The following is a 21134-nucleotide window of genomic DNA, read 5'->3' on the forward strand; positions in this document are numbered from 1 at the left end:
TGAGTCAGCCTGTCTTATCTCTGGGGTAGTACAAAAAACTTCACAACAAAAAGTGAAAAAAAACCCCAACATTTACTCAAACACAATTTATTTGTTAACAAGCCTTAAACTCAAGATTTCTGGATGAATTACAGAGCCTTTCTTGTGCTCTTTGATAGAGGACACTAAGGCACTGCTATAAATACAATATTGCTTTTTATACAGGCAAATAAACTGTGCCTACATATAAGGAAGGGTGGATCTACGTCTGTTGGCTCATCTTGAGGAAACGTTTAGCAGAAGAGGAACCCTGGGACAAGATTCCAAGAAAACCCAAATCTGCGTCAACTATTGAAAACTTGCATCACTAACATTGAAATGAGATTAACGCTGACCTTGCATTGTTTAAAACACTGTGCTATGAATATGAAAAACCACACCCAAAAAAAATCCAATCAAAACCCTTTCACCTAGCACGAATGAACACATTGAACAGTAAAAGACTCGGCTTCAGTGCAATAATTCACAAGTAAAACACAGCATAATAAAAAAATATTTAAAATCTTCCAAATAGTCGCCTCTTTCTTCAATTTCTCTGAAATTAAAACACAGTATAGATATATTAATATTATCACACAGAATGCCTAAGAGGCCTCACTTTCAGAAACACTTTGATATTTAGGTCTACATTTCCTCTGGCACAGGTCTCAATCGCCCTGGGGATGGGAGTGCACGTTTCCCACTTTTCTTACAACTTAACTATTTGGGAACTTCATTCTATACAAACCTAACATTTCAGGAGCAAAGCAATGTACTGCTGTGAACCGGGGCAGCTACAAAACATCCCTTCATACAAATCAACCCTCAAACTGAGAGTACACTATTTTTCAAACATAAACTCTCTAAATATGTCCTACTCTTAAAATGATATTGTTTCTTTAAGGTGGTTAAAATCACATGTTGCCCCTGTCCACGGCATTGTTTTGCTTAACTTCTTTGCTATGACACCTGTCTGTTTCTCCAAACTGGAGGCATGCCGACTAATTGTGGATAAACCCCACCTAAAACTCACTTTGAAATAATCCTAATTATCCATTTAAATGTTAAAAAAAGACAACTGCACTAACTGTCTGAACCTATATGTTTTGCCTGCACATTGGTCGATAAACCGAACACACACACACACACACACACACACTATAAATGGTAGTACTTAATGGGTTTGAGCTCATTTCAAACTAATGCACCAGCACTAACAACAGTTTGGCTTATTTGAAGCAACCTGCAGGTTTCTTACTGTTCTGAGTTATCGTCATGGTTTATTGCACTAATTGTAAGTGATTTGGATAAAAGCATCAGGTAATTGAAGGTCTTGTACCTAAGTTGCAGATCAATTACGTCCTCACCTAAAAACTGAGAGGCTGGTCTGGTGCCCCACCCAGCTGCAGTAGCGCGGCGCTGAGTCCGGCCTTCAGTGCTGAGTAGTCCGGCTGCTCGGTGTACTGCAGAGTCATCACGTTAGTGAGGTACGCTTGAAATGAACCTTCAACGTGAAACAAACACAGATATATATCAGCACAAAATGCACATGAACTCTCACAGGTTATGTGTTGTATAACAACATTTTAACTCACTGGAAACTTTCTTCTTCTCAAAGCAGTGGCTCAACAGAGCAGGGACATCCTCAATGTACCTACAATGAGAAAACTTCGATTAATTTGCATTTCCTTTATATTCAACCACTAACTTAATCTTATACGTTCATGTTATGCAGGTATGTTGATACAAATCTGAATTTCTATGGCCATTCAAAGGTGTGTTGACTTTAAACGTTTCAATTATAAACTCCAAGGCTCCAACTAACGATTGTTTTGGTTTGGTCTATGAAATGGCAGAAATTAGTTAAGAAACTGAAATGTCCAAGTTGAAGTCCTAAAATGTCTTGTTTTGCCAGTCCAAAACCCAAAAGAATGAATCTAAATATGACACGACAAAGAGCAGGAGATACAAACAATTATTTAATCATCAATTTGGATGAGAAATGCAATTGACGATGTATGAATTGATCAAAAATAATTGCCAATTATTTTTTAAAGAACATCTACAACATTAATATAAGGTGACTTATGATTGCAGCGCTGAAACAACTCTCTCACCTCTGTTTCTGCGTGGCCACCTGGTCCGGATGAGTGATTTGAGTCCACGGCAGCGTCCCTGTGTGCCAGTGCAGCATGCAGTAGCCCAGAGACTGCAGGTCGCTGCGTCGAGACGGGGCTGAGACGGACGGACACACACACACACACACACACACACACACACACACACACACACACACACACACACACACACACACACACACACACACACACACACACACACACACACACACACACACACACACACACACACACACACACACACACACACACACACACACACACACACACACACACACACACACACACACACACACACACACACACACACACACACACACACACACACACACACACACACACACACACACACACACACACACACACACACACACACACAGGCAGAGATGACTACATCTGTTTTCCCTCACAGTCACCCTGTAACATCAAAGCAATCCTCAGATGTAGAGAACACCTAATTATTGTGGTTCCCATATTAAACATGCCAGATATTGAAAGAACCTTTCACACTAAAGGAAAATCATTCAAAAGAAGAAATACCAGATCAGTGTTATAATGTGAAGCCTGTGTGTGCAGACAGATGGACTGTGGGAGCAGGGCAGCTGCTGCTCATGTCAATTAATCTGGGAGTGTTGAGTGTACACTAGCTTGCGGAGTTAAACGGCGTCTGATTGGCTGGCGTTAGCGGGAAAGGAGTCCAGAGGAGGGACTGACCTGCTCCTTTATGTGCGTCCAGGCTGATGAACTCCACGCTGCCCTCATGTGGCGTTCGGCTGGCCTCCCGGTACTCCACGTGTTTTCCGCCGGGACAGTACCTGAAGGCATGGCAGTATCCTACCAGGTATACCTAACCCAAAACACACACACACACACACACAAGCACACACGCAAAGAGTAATGTAAAAAGCATTTCAAATCATGGATACTGACAGATTATAGTTTGTACTGCGAAATGTCCTCACCTGTGTTTTTTGTCCTGGTTTGATGTAAATGTTTTCTGCGTTTATGTCAGCGTGAACGTACTCATTTGAATGGATATACTGCAGCACATCTAACTGCAAGAAGAAACCAATGTCAGCGTTTATCAAGCAAGGGGGAAATAACAGTTCTGCTTCGAGATCGGAGTCATGATTTAGATAAGAGATATGATAGGCAGGATCAATTATAAGACACTTCAACAAGATATAAAAACTGATACAGAACAAGAGACAAGACAAGTTACAAACACGTGTGCAACAGTGAACATGTAGTGAAATAAAAACAGATGTATAAATGATGTAGTTCAAGTTGAAGGAAGTTTGATGTTCCCTGAGAATATTAATGTAACAGGTGTAAGTCGTCCATGTAAGGAGAATTAGGCCAGAAATGACCTGATAAGTTTAGGTATTTGATCAAAAATCAAGTTTAAAAAGGTGCCACTCACTATTCTGCAGGCGAGCTGAAGGACAGCTTTCTCCGACAGCAGCTCATCTTCTTCCTCCATGACGGACAGGAGAGACTGGCCCATGTTGGGGAAAATCAGAAACCTACAAAATAAAAAAAGACACTTATAAAAAACCTGAATGTTAAACTTTTTTTAATGTATTTGTAAATCTTCACACCTGTAGGATTCTGCATGAGGACCAAAGCCGACACAGGAAGGAATCCCCAGGAAGTCCATCTTGTTCTGTTTGATCCACCTGTCCACTACAGAGGGGCGATTTGTTTTAATGATCACATGTGGTTCAGTATTTTTGATTACACATGAAGGAAGATTATAGATGCTCCTGTTTGAAAAAAACTACTTTCCTCTAAATGGATTAGGACATTAAGGAAACATGTTTTAAGGAATATTGTGAAACTACATCACGTGACAAACTGCCAGAACTGTTACCACTGACTGTTGGTGGTTCTGCTTCTGACTTCTATCCATCACTAGGTCATCAACTGTGATAAATTCTGCTATAAATGTAATAAAAAGGAATATGAACCATGGTAGGCCTAATGGGCTTCATAACAGATAGAAATTCACCACCTTTTTAAAAGCAACATTACCATTGTTTTTGTAAAACATTTGAGGAGCTGAACTTGAACCACAAGAAACCCTCACCAGACGCAGGTTTAGCAGCTCTCTGCAGAAAGTTCTGCTCAGTGAAGATTCTGCCATCTTTAGCGCCCTAACGCAAAGAAAAATAAGATAAACTTTAGGATGTCACTCAAGGAAGTTAACGGAAATACAGAACATGACTGTTGAGGCGGCACTTACCAGCTTGAGGATGTGATTTGATTCCTTGGAATTGGATCGTGAATGTATTTGCAAAACTGAAAAAAAGGACAAAACAACTTTATTTAATTGTGACAATACAGGCTCCTTTTTACTGTACATTTACATTTTTTGGAAGATTTTATTGTGATATCCTGTTGAAGGACTGCACCAAAGTACATAATTTAACCACTTCATATAAATATATATATTTAGAATTTGTTTTACAGCTTTATTGTAAATGAAAGAGTGAAAAACAAGTCTTAATAGTTTGCTAAAAATTTGAATAAATACTTCTGTATAATAATAATCATTTTCTTTTTCCTGAAATATGATATGAATACAAACCAGTATTTCCACTGACAGTCTCACCTTCATAGAGGAGCTCTGTGGTGTTCTGACTCAGCAGTTTCACCAGCTTCCACTTCTTTCCCGCTGTGTCCGTCACCTCTTCGCCTTCCTGCAGCGGCTCCACAGCAGACGCATGCTTTGCTTTCTTAGATTTGTTTTTTCCTGTCAAGATAAATGCAAAAAACACAAACGACCAAATACGTTGTATGTTTCAAAGAGACGCTGGCATAAAAAAGAATGCACAGATAACATAACAAGATCACCAGAATAGGTTTACTGATGTCTCAGACACAGTTAAAACTACATCGTCCCCACTTCAACTCTCTTAACAATCGCTCATGAAAATGGTCTCATTTACATTGAGCTTATATAATGCAAATTGTATCAGCCAAGTGACCTGCTAAGATTCAACCGTGTGTCTCCTTTTAACTGAGTGATATTTTGTGAATCTAAAATGCAGGTCCACCCCTTGAGAACTGAATCATGTTGTGGTTCCTACTTTTCTACATGAACAGCTTCTCAAACTGTAAAATTGTGGCAGTGTTTCACATTTCCACAACAACTGGAGGAAGTTGCCATCTTCCAACTTCGGTCAGCCTCTATTGAGGGGCTGAACATTACTGGCAAACTTGATAAATAAGCAAGTAATGTTGTGTACATTTGCAAGAATAAGTTGACTTATTTATTATTTGATGGACAGACAATCTAGTTTGATAATCGATTATATTTCAAAGTAATTATCCTTTCAAAAACCGTTGAAAAGGCTCTTTTTAGCTTTTCAAATATAAAGATTTCCCGATTCTCTGTTTTAAATCATATAAAACTTAATAGCTTTTAACATTTTATTGACTGGAAAATAATCAGCCGCTTAATAGATAATGAAATAAATACAATAATAATTGTTGCTCACCTTTTAATGGGGACTTTGGGGAGGAAAAGGGGGGGAGGACAGCCACAGGAGGGCCCTGCACTGTTACATCCTCCGCTCTACTTGTTTTATTATTCGGACTCTTTCCCTCTTCTGCCTGATCAGCAGGGTTGGAGCTTCTTGCCTTTCCCCTCCCTGCAAATGGAATCAAATAATGAGAAAGAAACATGAAGACAGAACTAAGATAGGAAATAGATTTTCAGCTCAGTTTCAGCTCACCAGGTCGAGGAGACTGCTGCTTGGGTAGAGTACCAACCAATCCATCACCATTATCTGTTGAGACAAATCCAAGCATTTTGTCCAAGGAAAGGCTTCAACTTTCAATATGTTTATTTATTTTTTCACACCTGCACCACTGGTATGTGCTGCCTGGAGCATGGTGATGGCAAATTAAATTTCAAAGCACATTATCTCAATATGTAACTTCTTCCAGACCGTTTTAAATCACCTTTGAAAATAGCGGAGGGCACCACAGGTGGCGTGACATCGCTAATGTTGAATTTAACTTCCTTCTCCAGACGAAGGGAGTTTCGTGGCTTCCGCAGTGCAGGACGAGTCGTAACTAGAGATGAGGTGTTACATCCATGTGCTGAAGAAAAAACTGAATAAACATTCACAAAGATAAAAAACACACAAAGTCGAAACATCCATGCTTTACTCATATAAAACCCTGAAAAGATGTGTACCTGTACTTCTTGTGGGCTGACAACTTGCTAGAGAAACAGGGAATGATTTAACTACTGCTTCAACCTTTTTGGCTGGAGAGAGACTTAAAGATGTCACCGGGCTCACAGGTCCAGATTCATCAACAATACCAGGAAGCTTCTCCCCACATGAAGGACAAAATCGGAAATCCGGCTGCAACTTTATCCCACACTGGGGGCAGAAGTGGAAAGGCATTCTGTAGGTCAAAACACATAATATGTTAAATACATACAAATTATTATACATCTAGTATTGTATTTGGGATCAATACAGTTTTCTATTTTAATCCAGTGTTGTGTAACCTGGTTGATGTTAATGCAAAGTGCATGATACTTTGCAATAGAATACAATAATACTCATTATGTGAATCGAATTGTCAACAACGAATCCTTTTTTGAACAATTATTGTTTCCTATCGTTTAGTTTTAAGTGAACTTGTAAAATGATGTCCGTTGTCATAGAGATAACCGTTCTAATAATGTTTTACCATAGCAACAGTGACTCTTCCCTCCACAAACACATCTAATTTAACTACACTTTATGTTACGGAACATTTGTATTTTTATTGTGTGAAAACGGAAAATACTTCGGGTAAAAATAGAGATAACACTGCTCTTGTGTCAGTTCATAATGTCAACATAATCCTGAACAAAAAAAACTTCAGTTTACGTTAAACATTAGCTAGTTCACGTAAGCATTAGCAGAGAGGGACACCTTTAAGCTAAAGCTCGTGTGTTGTATACGTTTCTTTATCTTAACACCAGTGTTAAGAAAAAAAGCAATGCAATGTCCAAAGAGCTTAACGTTAGCTAGCTAAAACAGAACGAACGCGGAAGTATGGTCTTGTTGCTGAATTTGAGCCTTGAATTAAATTGAAACCTTTCTCCGAGTAAAAAATGTATTTCAACATTGAGTTTTAAAGTTGTCTAAATCATTTTAAAAAAGTGTCTGATACCTTTCCAACTCAGGCTGTTTGTGTTTGATGCTGCAGCTTCTTCTTCTTCTGGATAAACACTCCTGTGGTTGGGGGCTGTGGGGAAAGTGCTCCCCCTTTTGGTTTGGATCCAAATGAACACTTTCATATTTATAGACACAACTTTAACCAGCCCACAGCTGATCCATGGGGCATTTTAAATTAAGTAAGAGGGCTCTAAACACATGAAGCAATACTTCATCCTAAAATATACATTTCCATTCAACATTTTCAAGATTGATCAAATACAATTCAACACTGTTTTGAGGAATACATAAATAAAACAGTTTATTTTCGCTCATGATATACATTTTGCATATGAATATGTATGGCACACTTTAAAATATGAAATTAATCAGCATAGTCATACTCATGTAATCAAATTCAACTTTAGCTGTTTGTGTGTCTTAACTACAACATCACTTTCACCCTTTACAATTAATACAAAAAATGTCCATGTGTGTGTAAAACAAAAAAATACAGTTGGGACAAAATATCTCACAACACCATTTCAGTGGTTTACTAAGTTTAGATACTCTTCATTTTATTATACACCAGTGGGATTATAAATCTATAACACTTTAAAGGATCTGAGAGGATATGCATAGGGATTTAAAATGAACACCATGTAAGTAAACTGAAATGAGGAAACCATGTTATTACGATTCTTATCAAACTAGCCAATACATAACAAAGGCTTAGCCCATCTCTCTATTATCAGTCTAATTATCTAACCGTCAGTACATCCAAAAATATACTGAGTGTTACATAATTCATCCTTGGGTGTGTATCAGCTCTTTTCATTGCAATTAGCATGTTGTATTATAATATGTATATAGATGGCTGCCTGAACAATTGTCCCAGTATTTAAAAACATAGCATCTGCTAGGAGAATCTTGACACTACAGGTGGTATCTGTTTTCAGGTGATAGATATTCGTTATCCATATGTTTTCATCCCGGATCCTTGGCATATCAGTGTCTAGTATCTCGGCTGAGCTAAATCCTGAATACTCTAAAACTATAGAAACCATTAAAGTTGAATATTGAGAAAAAAAGATCAATACAAGGCACTGAAGGTCAGCCTCATCTACGCTGGTATTACATGGTTACAAAATCTACAGCAACATTTTTCATTAACATTTCTTACTTTAAAATATATTAAACTATTTGATTTTTTTTTGTTGCAATCATTGGCAGAACCCGTCGCTGTACATAATAAAGTGTTAATGAATGGGACAAACTTTATTCTATTATCAATGTTTTTGAAAAACAATCCCACAGAAAACAAAAAAAACAAGTGTTAATTGTCCTTCTAAATAATTTCAGACGGACAATGTGAGCAACATGTTTACTGGCTGTTGCAGGGCAATCTAGCATTATTAAGAAGGACATTAAGCACAACATCAGTAAGCTTCCTAAAAGTATATCCATAGCAGACCCAAATACACCGTGACTGAAGGTATCAGTCAACATTCATCTGACTGTACAAAGTGACTTCTTTAATCGCAGTGTGAATCTACGCTAATCTTACAGCAAGTGAACAGTGTTAGAAGTATTGAGATAGCACATTTGGCAGGGCAGCTCACTTTGATGCAACTTGAGGCACAAAGTTTATACCTGGAAATATGATCAGCATTTCAAAATGATGAAGTTCAACTTTTCAGCAGGTCATCATTAGAAATAAATATCCAAGGTTCCAATATAATAGACATTTGAAAAGACCAGTTAAATGAATTCAAATGAAATGCCTACATTGAAACATAACTTTTCTATGGAAGGGTATTACGGCCAGGCTTGGGAATAAGATCTTTAATTTGCCCTTTTTTATATTTGAAGAATAAAGGCAAAATGTTGAGAATAAAATTAATTTATTCAGGACATTTTGATTTGAATCTTAAAAAGTCAGGTTTATTCCTCTACATTTTTCCCTAAATAAAACAAATCAATATCTTCCTCTAATTTATTTTCTCTAATGGACCGAATACACTTCTGTACTATATATAGTTAAGCACTACTTAGTGGGGCAATAAAGATAAATATAGTTTCACCTTAAATATTTTACAATATGCATTTGTATACTCCAACTGATTGACTTGGATGTCTTCCTATTTTTTAAACAGTTTTATGGACACAGATATGTAACGTTCATAATTGAGTCTAACATGCACATTTGCTATTATCAGAGGCCTCTGAGAGGTCTGGGTTGCTGGGTCCGTTAGCTCTGACGGTCCCATCAGGGATCCAGGATTTGTCAACACATCGTTCCATCCGCTTCATGATGAGATCCAGCAGGACGTCCACAGCCATGTTCACGTTGTGCCCATTTGAAGCGCTTGTCTCAAAATATGGGATTCTGAAGAGAATAAAATACAGGATCAAAGACTACTGTCACTAGTAACAATGTGACACAAACCTAATAAAGATAAGGCTGGGTTTATGCTAGGTGACATTTTTAGTCCCATATGAAGACCAAAAGAGCATTGGTCTGTCTGTCATTATCGCCTACTTCGAATGTTATACCCAATTTTGAGGTTTATTCCTCTGTTGTAGGCATTCAAAACATTTCTCACAGTGCACTTCATGTATGATTTTAGTAGAGGTGTGTCTAATAGTTTCAGAGCAGGATATTTTCCACATGTGTACAAATATTTGCATTTCCAAGAGGACCAATAAAGCCTGACATTCTTCTGGACAGACTCTGGCAAACAATACAGCCACTGCCTTCTTGACAAACATCTAAAAAGGGAGAGGTTATGTACAGATGGATCAGAGCTGCGACGTACCCGTACTTCTCTGCCAGCTCACGGGCTTCTTCCTCACGGACTGCTCTCTGATCCGACAGGTCACATTTGTTGCCACACAGAACGATGTCTGGATTTTCACAGTATGCGTGAATCTGTAACTGACCTGAAAATACACATTAAGTAATTTATTATGTATTTAGTCACAGGTTTTAAAAAATGTAGACTCCTTCCTCTGTTCCTACATCTTCAAAACCTTCTAAAAACGGACAACAAAAAAAAGACCACAAACAAAGTGTACAATGAAGAGTGATATATCAATGGACTTACTCATCCAGTTTCTGACGTTGAGAAAACTTTGTTCATTTGTGAGGTCAAACAGGAGAAGGAAACCCATTGCATCTCTAAAGAACGCCGTCGTCAAACTCCGAAACCTGACAACAAAAAGGAACCACTTAAGGAGAAATATATTAAATATTGAAAAAGACACTTAAAGCACTAGAAGAACACATTTGCGTACCTCTCCTGTCCTGCTGTGTCCCACAGCTGCATGTGGATATTCTGTCCTCGACCTGGAGATCCATCTGGATTTGTTGATTTGTAAACCTGACAGAAACAGATCAGGTCAAACCAATGTTCGGATGTTCAAATGGACTGAGATTCAATCTCAATCCGTTAGGTTTAATTAGAATGTAGTTTAATGTAGAGGTAAATCCCTTCATACATACTGTATTCCGAATAATATTGATTTTACTAATCTTGCACTCCTGTGGTTTAAGGTGTTAAACAATGCAGCATGTCAAAGCTGTATTTGCAGCATACTGTTAAGCTCTGTTCTGACTCAGTTTAGGCTTATTTTTAAATAATTTCTAATCCATCAAGAAAAAAACGATTTTAATTTTTTTGAAAATGATAAACAGCATTAATCTTCTATTATATGACTGCTTGTTAAAATGGAGACACAAATTTGTAATTGTAGTTATTGAAGAGTTGAATATTTTTAACACTATCCAGATATGTTCACATCTATTCAATAAAGCATCACGTCTGTTTTTTTAATAATACGTTTCCATAGTCAGTACAGGAAGCTACTGAAACCTTTAAAGATTGAGAGAAGTATTTATTCTTTAATTCCTAAGAGTAATTTAGGGACAAGTTGTTGCTCACAGCTGTATTCCTCTGACCATTGAACAGACAGCTAGAGTATCATTGGTGTGCTGTATCCATCTGATTATCCATTTAATACACTGTAACTTCATGGTCATTTCAGGGATAAGGAAACACAAAGACTGTCTGTGGATTTTTACACTTTATTCATTTTTAAAATTAAAGACAGAAAGCACTCTAGGTTGTCTGACGTCTCACTGCAATTTCAAATAAGTCTTGTTGGGTTTCAATAGTTGCCTGAAACGGCCTTTTTTGAAAATGCGTTTGAGTTTTGTCTGTCTGCTAGAGGCTGTCCTAAATGGATTTTCAATCAAAAATATTTTATCACGATAACATTTTTGGATCATGGTCACATAGAACAGTATTTTAACCTGTTACTAGATTTTACTTATTGGATGTCCTGATCTTAGTTTATCAGAGAAACAAAGTAAAGCAGACATTTGTGCCAGATAACCCTCTTGGGACAAGTTGTGTCTGTCAAGCTGCCTCCTAGAAGATCACATTTTTATTTTATTTAAAGCTGCAGTGTTTTCACACTTTTAATCGGCAGGTCAATGTCTTTTGGAGAGGAGGAGACTTTTGCAAATAATTTGGTCCTGGTTAAAATGGTCACCGGGGGAAGCTGACTGCCATGACAAACTACCATGATTGCAAAACCAAAACCACAAAATTCCAAGAACCTTAGAGGCAGAAAATCCCATATTGTGCGCTTAACATAAAATTGTCCTGGATTGACTGAGTAGCTCCGGTGTAGCTGTGATAAATCTGATATCAGCATATTATCTTAGAGCTTGAGGTCAGCAGCATTAAAGAGTAAGCAATGAGTAAACATGAACACCGCTCAGCTGTTTGCCAATGGTATGAAGTGTTTATTCTTAAGGAGGGTGCTGCCTCCTGTTCAGCAACATTAGTCATTCCTTGGATTTCTGTTGCAACATTCATCAGTAGTCTTTTGTTACAAGAGAGTTACTTAATGGCGTGGGAATGCATTTAAGCCACTAATCAGGCAGCTGTTAATGCTTTCTGCACAAAAGCATACAAAAAGGTCTAAACCATTGCTGGTGTTAAATACAAATTTACTGAACTTACCACTCTTTTTTCTCTGAAGTCTATTCCAACTGTGGTGATGAATTTGGAGTTAAACTTGCAGTCTGTGTATTGGTAGAGGAAGCTAGTTTTCCCCACTCCAGAGTCACCGAGGGCTAGGAACTTTATGAGGTAATCATACTCCCCATCAGACATTGTGAGAGTTTAATTTCTGAAACACACAAACGAAACAACTCAGTCAACAAACAATAACAAAAGTGTTACTGAAATAAATTGATATTTATGTTATTCTATCCCCCATATAACAGAGAACCACATCTATAATACACACACCGACTGACATCAACATGTTAAATATTATGTTTAAATAATTATATTTGTTCAAATTCTCCAAACTATATCCAATATTTACTTTTTCCTACAAAAGTTTTTACCTGTCTTGCTAAAAAATGTTTTTTCAACTCTCATTTTAGTATTATAAATACCATAGATCTAATAGATGATTATCTTTTTATAATACCAATGCCAATGAATAGTAACCATACTATATGCAATACAATCATAAAACACACTTCATAATGTGTTATGATTATTGATGTTAAGCTTGATGAATAATTATAAGTGAACTATTCAGTGCTTTAAGCAGATTATGATCCACCATGCGTCAGTTTTACAGGAATGTACTAGTGAAGAAAAAACACTGGAAAATATATAAACAATACGAACATAATATAACAAGCTATCAACATGTAATTTAAACTCTCTGAGCAGTACAATACAACACATTTTTTTTAAAACTACAACTAAAACCTCAGGAATACACAGACAGGGGAACAACTGCTTCCAAACTCTCAAAATGGGGCAATCTGAGGAGCAAGTGAACGCACCATTACCCCCACAGTCCTGAGAGGAGATCTAATCACTCGCAATACGTGGGAAAACACCTATGTGGGAGAACTGCAGGGCTCGAGCTCCTATAGATCCTCTATTTAAGGCTATGTAGAAGTAGTATTAGTGATGTACATAGGAGGGACTTTTCCCTCAATCTACTTAATGCAGTTCAGTCCACCCCCACAAAGAATGATGTATCTCTGGAGAATGCTGTTCTGACTAATGAAGTTGTGCCTGTGACGTCTACGAAAGATACAATTTCATTATAAAAGAAGTTATTCCTAAATGTTCCTGACTAATGGATTGACACAAAAAGCTAACTACATTTCTGAAGTAATAATTGTACATACTTTAATTTATATTCCTTATGTCCTTATATTAATGTCACAGCACATCAGGAGCTAACCATAATGGGAAACAAAACTCAAGATAAATAAAACTTGTTTGCTAATATTTTTAAAGACCCTTAAAAATGGTGTTCATGTTATATGGCTTTATTAAAGGCTATAACAGGAAATTCATAACATTTTGTACATTATTCAAATAATCCCTAACCCTCCAAATGTATATTTGTATAGTTTATGACTTTGCTGGGGTATGTGTATAACATAGGAGCTGTTTTATCTTGTTGACACAGTAACAGGAAGCTTTTTAAATCCCTCTCTCCCTCTCCAGCCACAGACAACACTCAAGTATCTACTTACTATCAGCACGACAAGAAAGCAGAAGTAATGTGTCTCTAGAAATAAGCCGCTTGTTGTCAATGAGTAGAACCATTTTGTGTATCATGATATGATGTCTAATAAAATAAAAACATTTCGATTTGACATGATCGACTTATTACAGAAAAAACATTTGAAAGAAAGTGCAAATGAATCATATGACCAGCTGATAGAAAACGCTTCAGACAAGTCTTACATTCTTTCACTGCGACCCCCCCTGAACCCTTTATCTTGAGCCGTAAGTAGCTTAAGGTCTCGTGCAAAACCGAGATCCATGATAAAAGCACTGTGATGGAAACAGCTGCTACAAGCACTGATGTGGCCATACTTGGTGAGCAAAGAGATCATGGAGGCCCAAATTATGAAGTCAACATTCCTGTTTGTAGCAGTTTATGTTAATGTTAAGGTGTTATTCATATCTCTATAAAGCTTTAGGTCTCTCTTTCGGGCTGCTAAAAGGCACTCAAGTTGGGTCTGTTGCCATTGACAGTGCAACAAAACTTGAAACTTAAAATCGTATTAATTGTGTTTAAGTTGCTTTAGTTTTTGATGTTAACTCTCTCGTCCTGATTTTTCATCCTATGGTTTACTGTTTCGTAAAGCTATTTACAACTGTTTTCATGCACATTTTTTTAAGGAAATGAATACCATCAAACCCATTCAGTTAGACACTTGTAAGATGGTTTATTAGTGTTAAACTCACAACTTCCTGCAACATTTCCTCTTATCTTCCACTGTAAAATGCCTACTAATACAAATCTATTGCAACGTAATTAAAACTAATGCAGCCCGAAACAACAACCCTGCAATAAATAATACCTGTATGATGGGTCTAGTGTTCACTTTTTGTTGAAATGTTCACTTTTAACTGTCATTAACCCATTCATATATATGAAGGCATTCTTTTAACTTTTGATTTATTGATCTTAATTACTTTTGTTATTTCTATTTTGTAGGTTGGTACTGTTTGATGTACCTTGCTAAGCACTTTGTGTATTAGTTTTACTATTAAACTTTATTATCTTTCTGTAGGCCGTAACTTGTGGTGCTGCTGAACTGTATTCTGTATTATTTCCTGCCATAACAAGTCAAAGCATCTGTATCCCTGATTGTTACCTAACCTACTGATATTGTTATTAAAACACCCTGACACAAAAACTTGAGTCAGTAAATAATTTCTGTGTCTTTTAAAATAGGTCACAGAAGTTACACTGCCAAGCAAAACCACACAGTTGGCGATGCAGATTGTGTAAGCAAATTTCTGCAGACTACTATCAGGTTAATCTGGTGACTTCTCATTAAGCTCCAATCGCAACAAGAAACTGCATTATCTCCTGTGAGTAGCCAAATGTTTGAATTAAAAGCAAATGTTGCAACATATGTCTAGTAATGTTACACAGTGCTGTGCTAAAGGTACATCAGCCAGACCTATCACAGCTTTGAACAGAAAGCAAGCTCTGATGACAGAGTACAATTTGATATGTTGCGCAAGAATACACTGAGCGTGGTTAACAAAAACGCAAAGCCTAGTTACTGAGTTTCATGAACATTTCAATTTGACTCAAGCATAACTTAATTTGTCCTAGAAAGCAATGGATTATGCAGCAGTAAAAAAGTGCAATATATTAAGGCCAAATACACACAGTGGTACATACGTATGTTCAAAAATAGCTTTTTAAGGAGCATGTTAAAATGGTGTGCAAGGTTGCAAAAGCAAACACATTAATTTAGACTGAACAGAATGCTATTATTTTATAATGCAATTACTTTTATGCAATTTATGTTTTTTCTTTTACAATTACGTTATTGTGCAACCTCTTGGTGACAAGCCACATCTACAATAACCAAGGCTATTATGATAATATACAAACCAGCAATTACAATTTGGATCAGGAAGCCAACAAGATCACATCATTGCCATGTTTTTAAGAAATTAAGTTAAGTTTTGATCATTTTATTACATTTTCTCAACTGGAAAATCCTCTATAAATGCCTCCATGTCTTCAGTCTGAGTAACACATGAAGCATCCAACAGGAATTTTAATGTGCCATAACGTGAATCCTTATTATGACAAACAGCGTTTTCTGTTCGGGGATCCAAATGGAAATTGTAACCCTTTCCTAACGAATTCAAACTGGATCCTGACTGGGTTTATTTTTTCAAGACAGTTTTTTCCAAAAAGGGACTATCAATGAATAAACCAGTGCTTTTGTAGTTTGTGTTATTTTATCTCTGTTTTAATGTACATAACTATTTTGAGTTTTTGTTTTGTTCTTTTCTGTTGGGAACCTGAGATACTGCTCGATACCTTGATCCCCTTTGATATTTTTTAGATTGAGAGAAGAATTAGGGAATGAAGAATCCATAACATTTTTCAAAAATCACATTCACCATTAGAGGCATGCTAGAGAAAACATGTTTTCTTCTTCAAGAATGTAAGGTCACACTAGATGAGTGCTGCACAAATACAACTTTAAATCACAGGAAAAATTAAAAATAGACTTAACATGAACATAAGTAACATTGCAGTTAAAAATGTGTACACCCAGCCTGAGAAGTTACAGCTGCAGTGCAGAACAGAGGAATAGACCATACTGTCAATCTCTCGAGTTGTGGAGGTTAAACTCATTTGGGTTAAGAGTAAATGCCATTCGACAGTTTCAGGTTTCCCACAACCTTTTAACAGAACACAAACGAGGCCCTGTTAACAGATTAAGGAGTCAAATTGTACAGTTCTCACTTCTTTGGAAAGGGCCTCACAAGCAGCTGTTGAATATCAGTGTGTCGCTTTTCTTAACTAAAGTTATAAGTGTCATTAACAACAACTAAGGGTAAGGGTATTCCTAATACAAAACCAACACCTACACATCATTCACAATCATCTTGATATTTCATCTTGCGGGATGTGTGGAGGCACTTTAATAAGAAAAATCTGCATCTTTGGATTTGACTACCACTATCGCTTGATACAAATCAGAAACTAGGAACACAAACTGTAAAACGTAAACAGTAAGACTGGTAGTCTAATTAAAAGTTCTTAAGTAATATTACATTGCAATTTATCAATGTTACATTGTCCTCATGATATTAGATGAGATACATTTTTAGATGTTTTAGATTGCAAGTGTTTTCCTTGTTTTAACGACTGAATTACAGTGAATGTAGTTTTCTTTCTCAGATTGTGAACAGTATCAGAGAGAGACACACTCATTGTTGGTTGTTGTCTTAGATTATTATAAATTAAAATGTAGGTCTATTTTAAATGCTGTATTCCACTTGGTGTTTACGTCATATTGTTAGAGCAGAGTAACTCATTGTTTTTACTTGTGATAATGGTAAAGGTAAAAAACTAAGTCGAACTAAGTTGAAATACTTGTTTTATATTGTATCAAACTGAATATTTGGGGGTTTTGGACTGACAAAACAGTCCAAATCACCTTCGACTTTGAGAACCTGGATGAAGATTATTTACTATTTTCCAACATTTTATAGACAGTATATTAATGAATGTATCTTGAAAATAATCAGCAGATAAATAATGACATGTATTACTTCAATTATATTCATGATTTTATAATTGCATTTCTCATTTTGACTTGGTTGCAAGTGTGTATATAATTTGTCTTGTATTGTCTGTCTGTATTTTAGCATTTTTAATCCAACTAAACCTAAATCTACCTCAACCTTCCACATGTTTTTGTCCCGCGGTGGGAGTTAACCTAGTAGCTGTGTTTGCCAAGTACTACCATTCATGCAGACCAGCAAACAAAAAAAACTTTAATCATTTATCAGGGAGAAGTGGTAGACCCACCCTGGGCAGCTATCCAACACAGAGGCCGGCTCCTTGGAAAAATCCGGATGTGTACATAGCATAAATGAAAAAGGATGCAGCAGCACAATAATGACGTGCACATCAGAATACAATAAAACGATAAGTTATTTGGGCCCCATGTTTCTTTAAAGTCACTGGCTGCCAACACTCTAACTATCTGCTCATTAAAATACCTTGTGAGGATTTATCTGCAGCAGCAGCACCAGGCAGTGCGAGGCACATACAACTCATTCTCCACAAACCTTAGTAGAACAAGTATTCAGTACAAACACCACCATGTGAAAATAGTCAACAACAAGAAAAACGATGCATTCAAACCTTACTCAAGAAGGGGTATGTTAGTATTTAGAAAAATGTACTTAAAGTAAAAATCATGTAGTTATTATGATATTTTTGGATCAATTTAACACCTGAATTAATGTGCAAGTTGAATTTATTGCTGTAGATGTTGTACGGTTGTGCTAAGTTTACCTTCTTCATATAAGCAATGTATCTTTCCCTATAGAACCATCATATGTTTATAACATTGATGTCCTATAAGAGAGAAATATCTGTTAAAAGTCAGCTTCTCATGAGAAATCAGTCTAGTTTTCAGCTTCAGTTACAAGGCATTTTTCAGCTGATCCTAAGGGCATTTTAAATGGTTTATTTAACTTAAGAGGTCCTCAACCCACAAAGAAAACACTTTATCCATTACAAGATTAAAAAGAAATCTTATCTTGGGATGCATGGTTTACACTGGACAGGAAGTGCATGAAAACATGTAATCTGGAAAGTAAATAAAGCTGAGACACAAATATATTTACCCCTTAGGTGTAGTGGAAAAGGTCACTTCAAATGTAATCCACACTTTACACTTAATAATCAAGTAAAGAACACTTAGGCCTACTTTGACTTAAATATTATTAAATATATCATACTTAGTTACTTTCCACCACTGCCAACAGACCTACAGTCTATGTAACAAATACACACTCAAATCGATTAACCGAAACACATGTAAATGAATGTAATGACCCTCAACTTCATGTGGCTGTCACCGGCTGTCAGGTCTGTTTAGTTACCAACCAGTCACTTTTTTACTAAGAAGACTTAACAGGATGCCAGCTTCCTCTGTCAGACCTACGTAGTGAACATATTGATCCAAACAGCGTTATAAATGTCAAAAACCTGCTGTGCAGTTCGGAGAAATCAAATGTTTTACTTGTATAAACAATGGTGTTTAGTGTGGGATAAACAAACAACTCTTACAGGAGGATAAGGCAGGTGTAACATTGTTTCCTACGCCAGCAAGTTATTGGTAATGTGTGAGGGGGAATTAAAAAAGTTTGGAGGCAGAAAGTATGTTAGGGCTCCAGATAATTGAGTTAATTAAAGTTGAAAGTAAACTTTCAGCCCCTCGCTAACTCCTGACAGATGCTACAGACCGATTTCTTCGATTTCCTGAAAACATGTGAACGTACTCACCAGCCCCGGGGCGTTGCTGCTGCGCACTGAGTCCCGGTGGTAAAACTAAAACAAGTTTTTAAAAAAGTGACCGTTTCAAACTTTAGATAATGAGATAAATGATAACGTTACTCTCTCCGTCGCCTCTGGGCCATTAGTTGACATGAGCTTCATTAAAACGGAACGCCTGCCTCACTTCCCGTGGAGAAACAGCTCCTCCTCACTGAGCCGCTGCAGGGAGCCTCCGTTACTGCAACCCAGAGGCGGAGCGGGCTGAGCAAACTACTCTACCAACTGTTGACATGTAATGCAACACATATCAGGGAAATAAGCAGAGGTGGAAGAGGTACTCAGATGTTGTTTTTAAGTAAAAGTAGAAGAAGAAGAATATACCCTTAACTGCTCAGAGGGGAAATTTACATTCTCCATTTGACCCATCCTAGTGTTAGGATCAGTGGAGAAGTACTCCTTCTCACTGGAGAAGTACCAGTGTAGCAATACTCTGTTACTTTAGTAAAATTCTTGCATTCAAAATGTTACTCAAGTAAAACTAGTAAAGTATAAACATCAACATATTCTTAAAGTACCAAAAGTAAAAGTATTCAAATTGGTCAATTTCAGAATAATAGATATGTCTTGATAATAATGATTGATGCATTAAAGTGTTATCAAGGCTTGTAAAGGTGCAGCTGGTTTGAATGACTTTGTATGCTGCAGGGTAGATTGTGAATTTACTCCAGGTGTAACTAAAGTCTGATTGAAGTGTTGATTATATTTGACATTATTAATCCAGTCTGCAAAGTAACTAAAGATACAAAATAAATGTAGTGGAGTAAAAGTACACGATACAACTCTGAATTGTAGTGGGGTACAAAGTAGCATAACATGGAAATACTCAAGTAAAGTACGAGTATCTCAAAATTGTAGTTAAGTACAGTACAGTAAATGTAAATGTACTTAGTTACTTCCCACCTCTGGAAATAAGCATGTAGGATTGCTTTTTAATCACACATATTTAACCCGACATTTACTTGAAATGAACATGTTTTTCTTTTAATCTTTGTTTTAAGTAAAGCAATGTAAATCTCAGAAGGACTCCATGACTCAGGTCTTTTACTGTGCAATGTTCATTGTATTGTTGTATCTTCATTTTTAATTTTCAGCACTTGAATAAAACTTGGCAAGAAAGGCAACATAAAAATAAAGTGTACGTTAGATGGACTTTACAGCACCACCAGTCATATTTGTTGACATACTTTGAAAAGAAATGCCTCTTTTTTTTCATAAAGCCAAAGTGCAACATATTTCTCGATTTATTCCGTAAATGACATACAGCATTAAGAGTTGGTGTAAGGCTTGATGATTTGATGAATGTGAGTTTCCCTTTGTAATGTTTGGAAATAAAAACAAAGACGTAAAACAAGACTTTTAACACAACATTTTTGACAGAGGATTATTCAAGAGGTGAAATGATTAAATGTTTTATTTTGTAAATTAACAATCAAATAAGTGACCCCAAAGAAGCATAAATGTATGCACGCTGGTCTTTGGTTCAGCCTCCAGCTCTGACAGTCCACCAGCCTCTCAGGTTGATCTCCTGGCTCCTGTCTGTATTGTATGTCCTTGAAGGGATGAAATATTTCAGTCTGTTTTTTTCTGATTCTGTGGCACATCCTGTTTTGGTTGCTCTGTGGTCTTTGACTCTCTCTGAGGCTCAAAAACAGGTTTGAAGACATAGATACCCACAGCGACTCCAAGCAGTGTAGCGAAGAGAACATCTACGAAGGGTAGTCTTCTTCGAAACATGACTCCTGTTCATATGAAATCCAATGTCCAAATACAGATGATTCTGAAAGAAGAGTAAAAACGTGTTATCCAAGACAATTTAGTTAGATACTTTGACTTATAACCTGTTTTGAATCATTTTTGC

General features: G+C 36.7%; 2 protein-coding genes across 3 annotated transcripts; both read right to left on the minus strand.

Annotated features, from left to right (window-relative positions):
* Nucleotides 1-71: 71 nt before the first annotated feature.
* vrk3 (VRK serine/threonine kinase 3) lies at nucleotides 72-7501 on the minus strand. Of its 2 annotated transcripts, none has more exons than XM_063881640.1 (16): nucleotides 7338-7501; nucleotides 6364-6578; nucleotides 6126-6266; nucleotides 5897-5950; nucleotides 5660-5812; nucleotides 4771-4911; nucleotides 4402-4457; nucleotides 4246-4312; nucleotides 3758-3842; nucleotides 3580-3682; nucleotides 3119-3211; nucleotides 2871-3003; nucleotides 2136-2253; nucleotides 1614-1672; nucleotides 1386-1522; nucleotides 72-574 (listed from the first exon to the last, which is right to left on the minus strand). In XM_063881640.1, the coding sequence occupies exons 2-15, from the start codon at nucleotides 6575-6577 to the stop codon at nucleotides 1386-1388; spliced, it is 1554 nt and encodes a 517-aa protein (XP_063737710.1). In that variant the 5' UTR covers nucleotide 6578; nucleotides 7338-7501; the 3' UTR covers nucleotides 72-574. The 2 variants fall into 2 exon arrangements, with proteins under 2 accessions (XP_063737710.1, XP_063737709.1); XM_063881639.1 differs by having other exon boundaries at nucleotides 6126-6278.
* A 115-nt stretch (nucleotides 7502-7616) lies between these two features.
* rab27a (RAB27A, member RAS oncogene family) lies at nucleotides 7617-19473 on the minus strand. The gene is made up of 6 exons (XM_063881641.1): nucleotides 19226-19473; nucleotides 12355-12523; nucleotides 10619-10704; nucleotides 10429-10532; nucleotides 10141-10264; nucleotides 7617-9710 (listed from the first exon to the last, which is right to left on the minus strand). Exons 2-6 carry the CDS (start codon nucleotides 12505-12507, stop codon nucleotides 9515-9517), a joined length of 663 nt encoding a protein of 220 aa, XP_063737711.1. The 5' UTR covers nucleotides 12508-12523; nucleotides 19226-19473; the 3' UTR covers nucleotides 7617-9514.
* Between the last annotated feature and the right edge of the window lie 1661 nt (nucleotides 19474-21134).

The sequence above is a fragment of the Eleginops maclovinus genome, chromosome 4 (assembly GCF_036324505.1).
Source record: "Eleginops maclovinus isolate JMC-PN-2008 ecotype Puerto Natales chromosome 4, JC_Emac_rtc_rv5, whole genome shotgun sequence".
NCBI classification, from domain to species: Eukaryota; Metazoa; Chordata; class Actinopteri; order Perciformes; family Eleginopidae; genus Eleginops; species Eleginops maclovinus.

Coding starts and splice junctions, on each gene's coding strand:
- vrk3 (XM_063881639.1), bottom strand. CDS start 6,577: ATGCCTTTCCACTTCTGCCCCCAGTGTGGGATAAAGTTGCAGCCGGAT. Junction 6,279..6,363: donor TCAGCCCACAAGAAGTACAG/GTACACATCTTT, acceptor ATGTTTATTCAG/TTTTTTCTTCAGCACATGGA. Junction 5,813..5,896: donor GCAGCAGTCTCCTCGACCTG/GTGAGCTGAAAC, acceptor TTCCATTTGCAG/GGAGGGGAAAGGCAAGAAGC.
- rab27a (XM_063881641.1), bottom strand. CDS start 12,507: ATGTCTGATGGGGAGTATGATTACCTCATAAAGTTCCTAGCCCTCGGT. Junction 10,705..12,354: donor ACTTCAGAGAAAAAAGAGTG/GTAAGTTCAGTA, acceptor TGTTTCTGTCAG/GTTTACAAATCAACAAATCC. Junction 9,711..10,140: donor GAGCTGGCAGAGAAGTACGG/GTACGTCGCAGC, acceptor TATTCTCTTCAG/AATCCCATATTTTGAGACAA.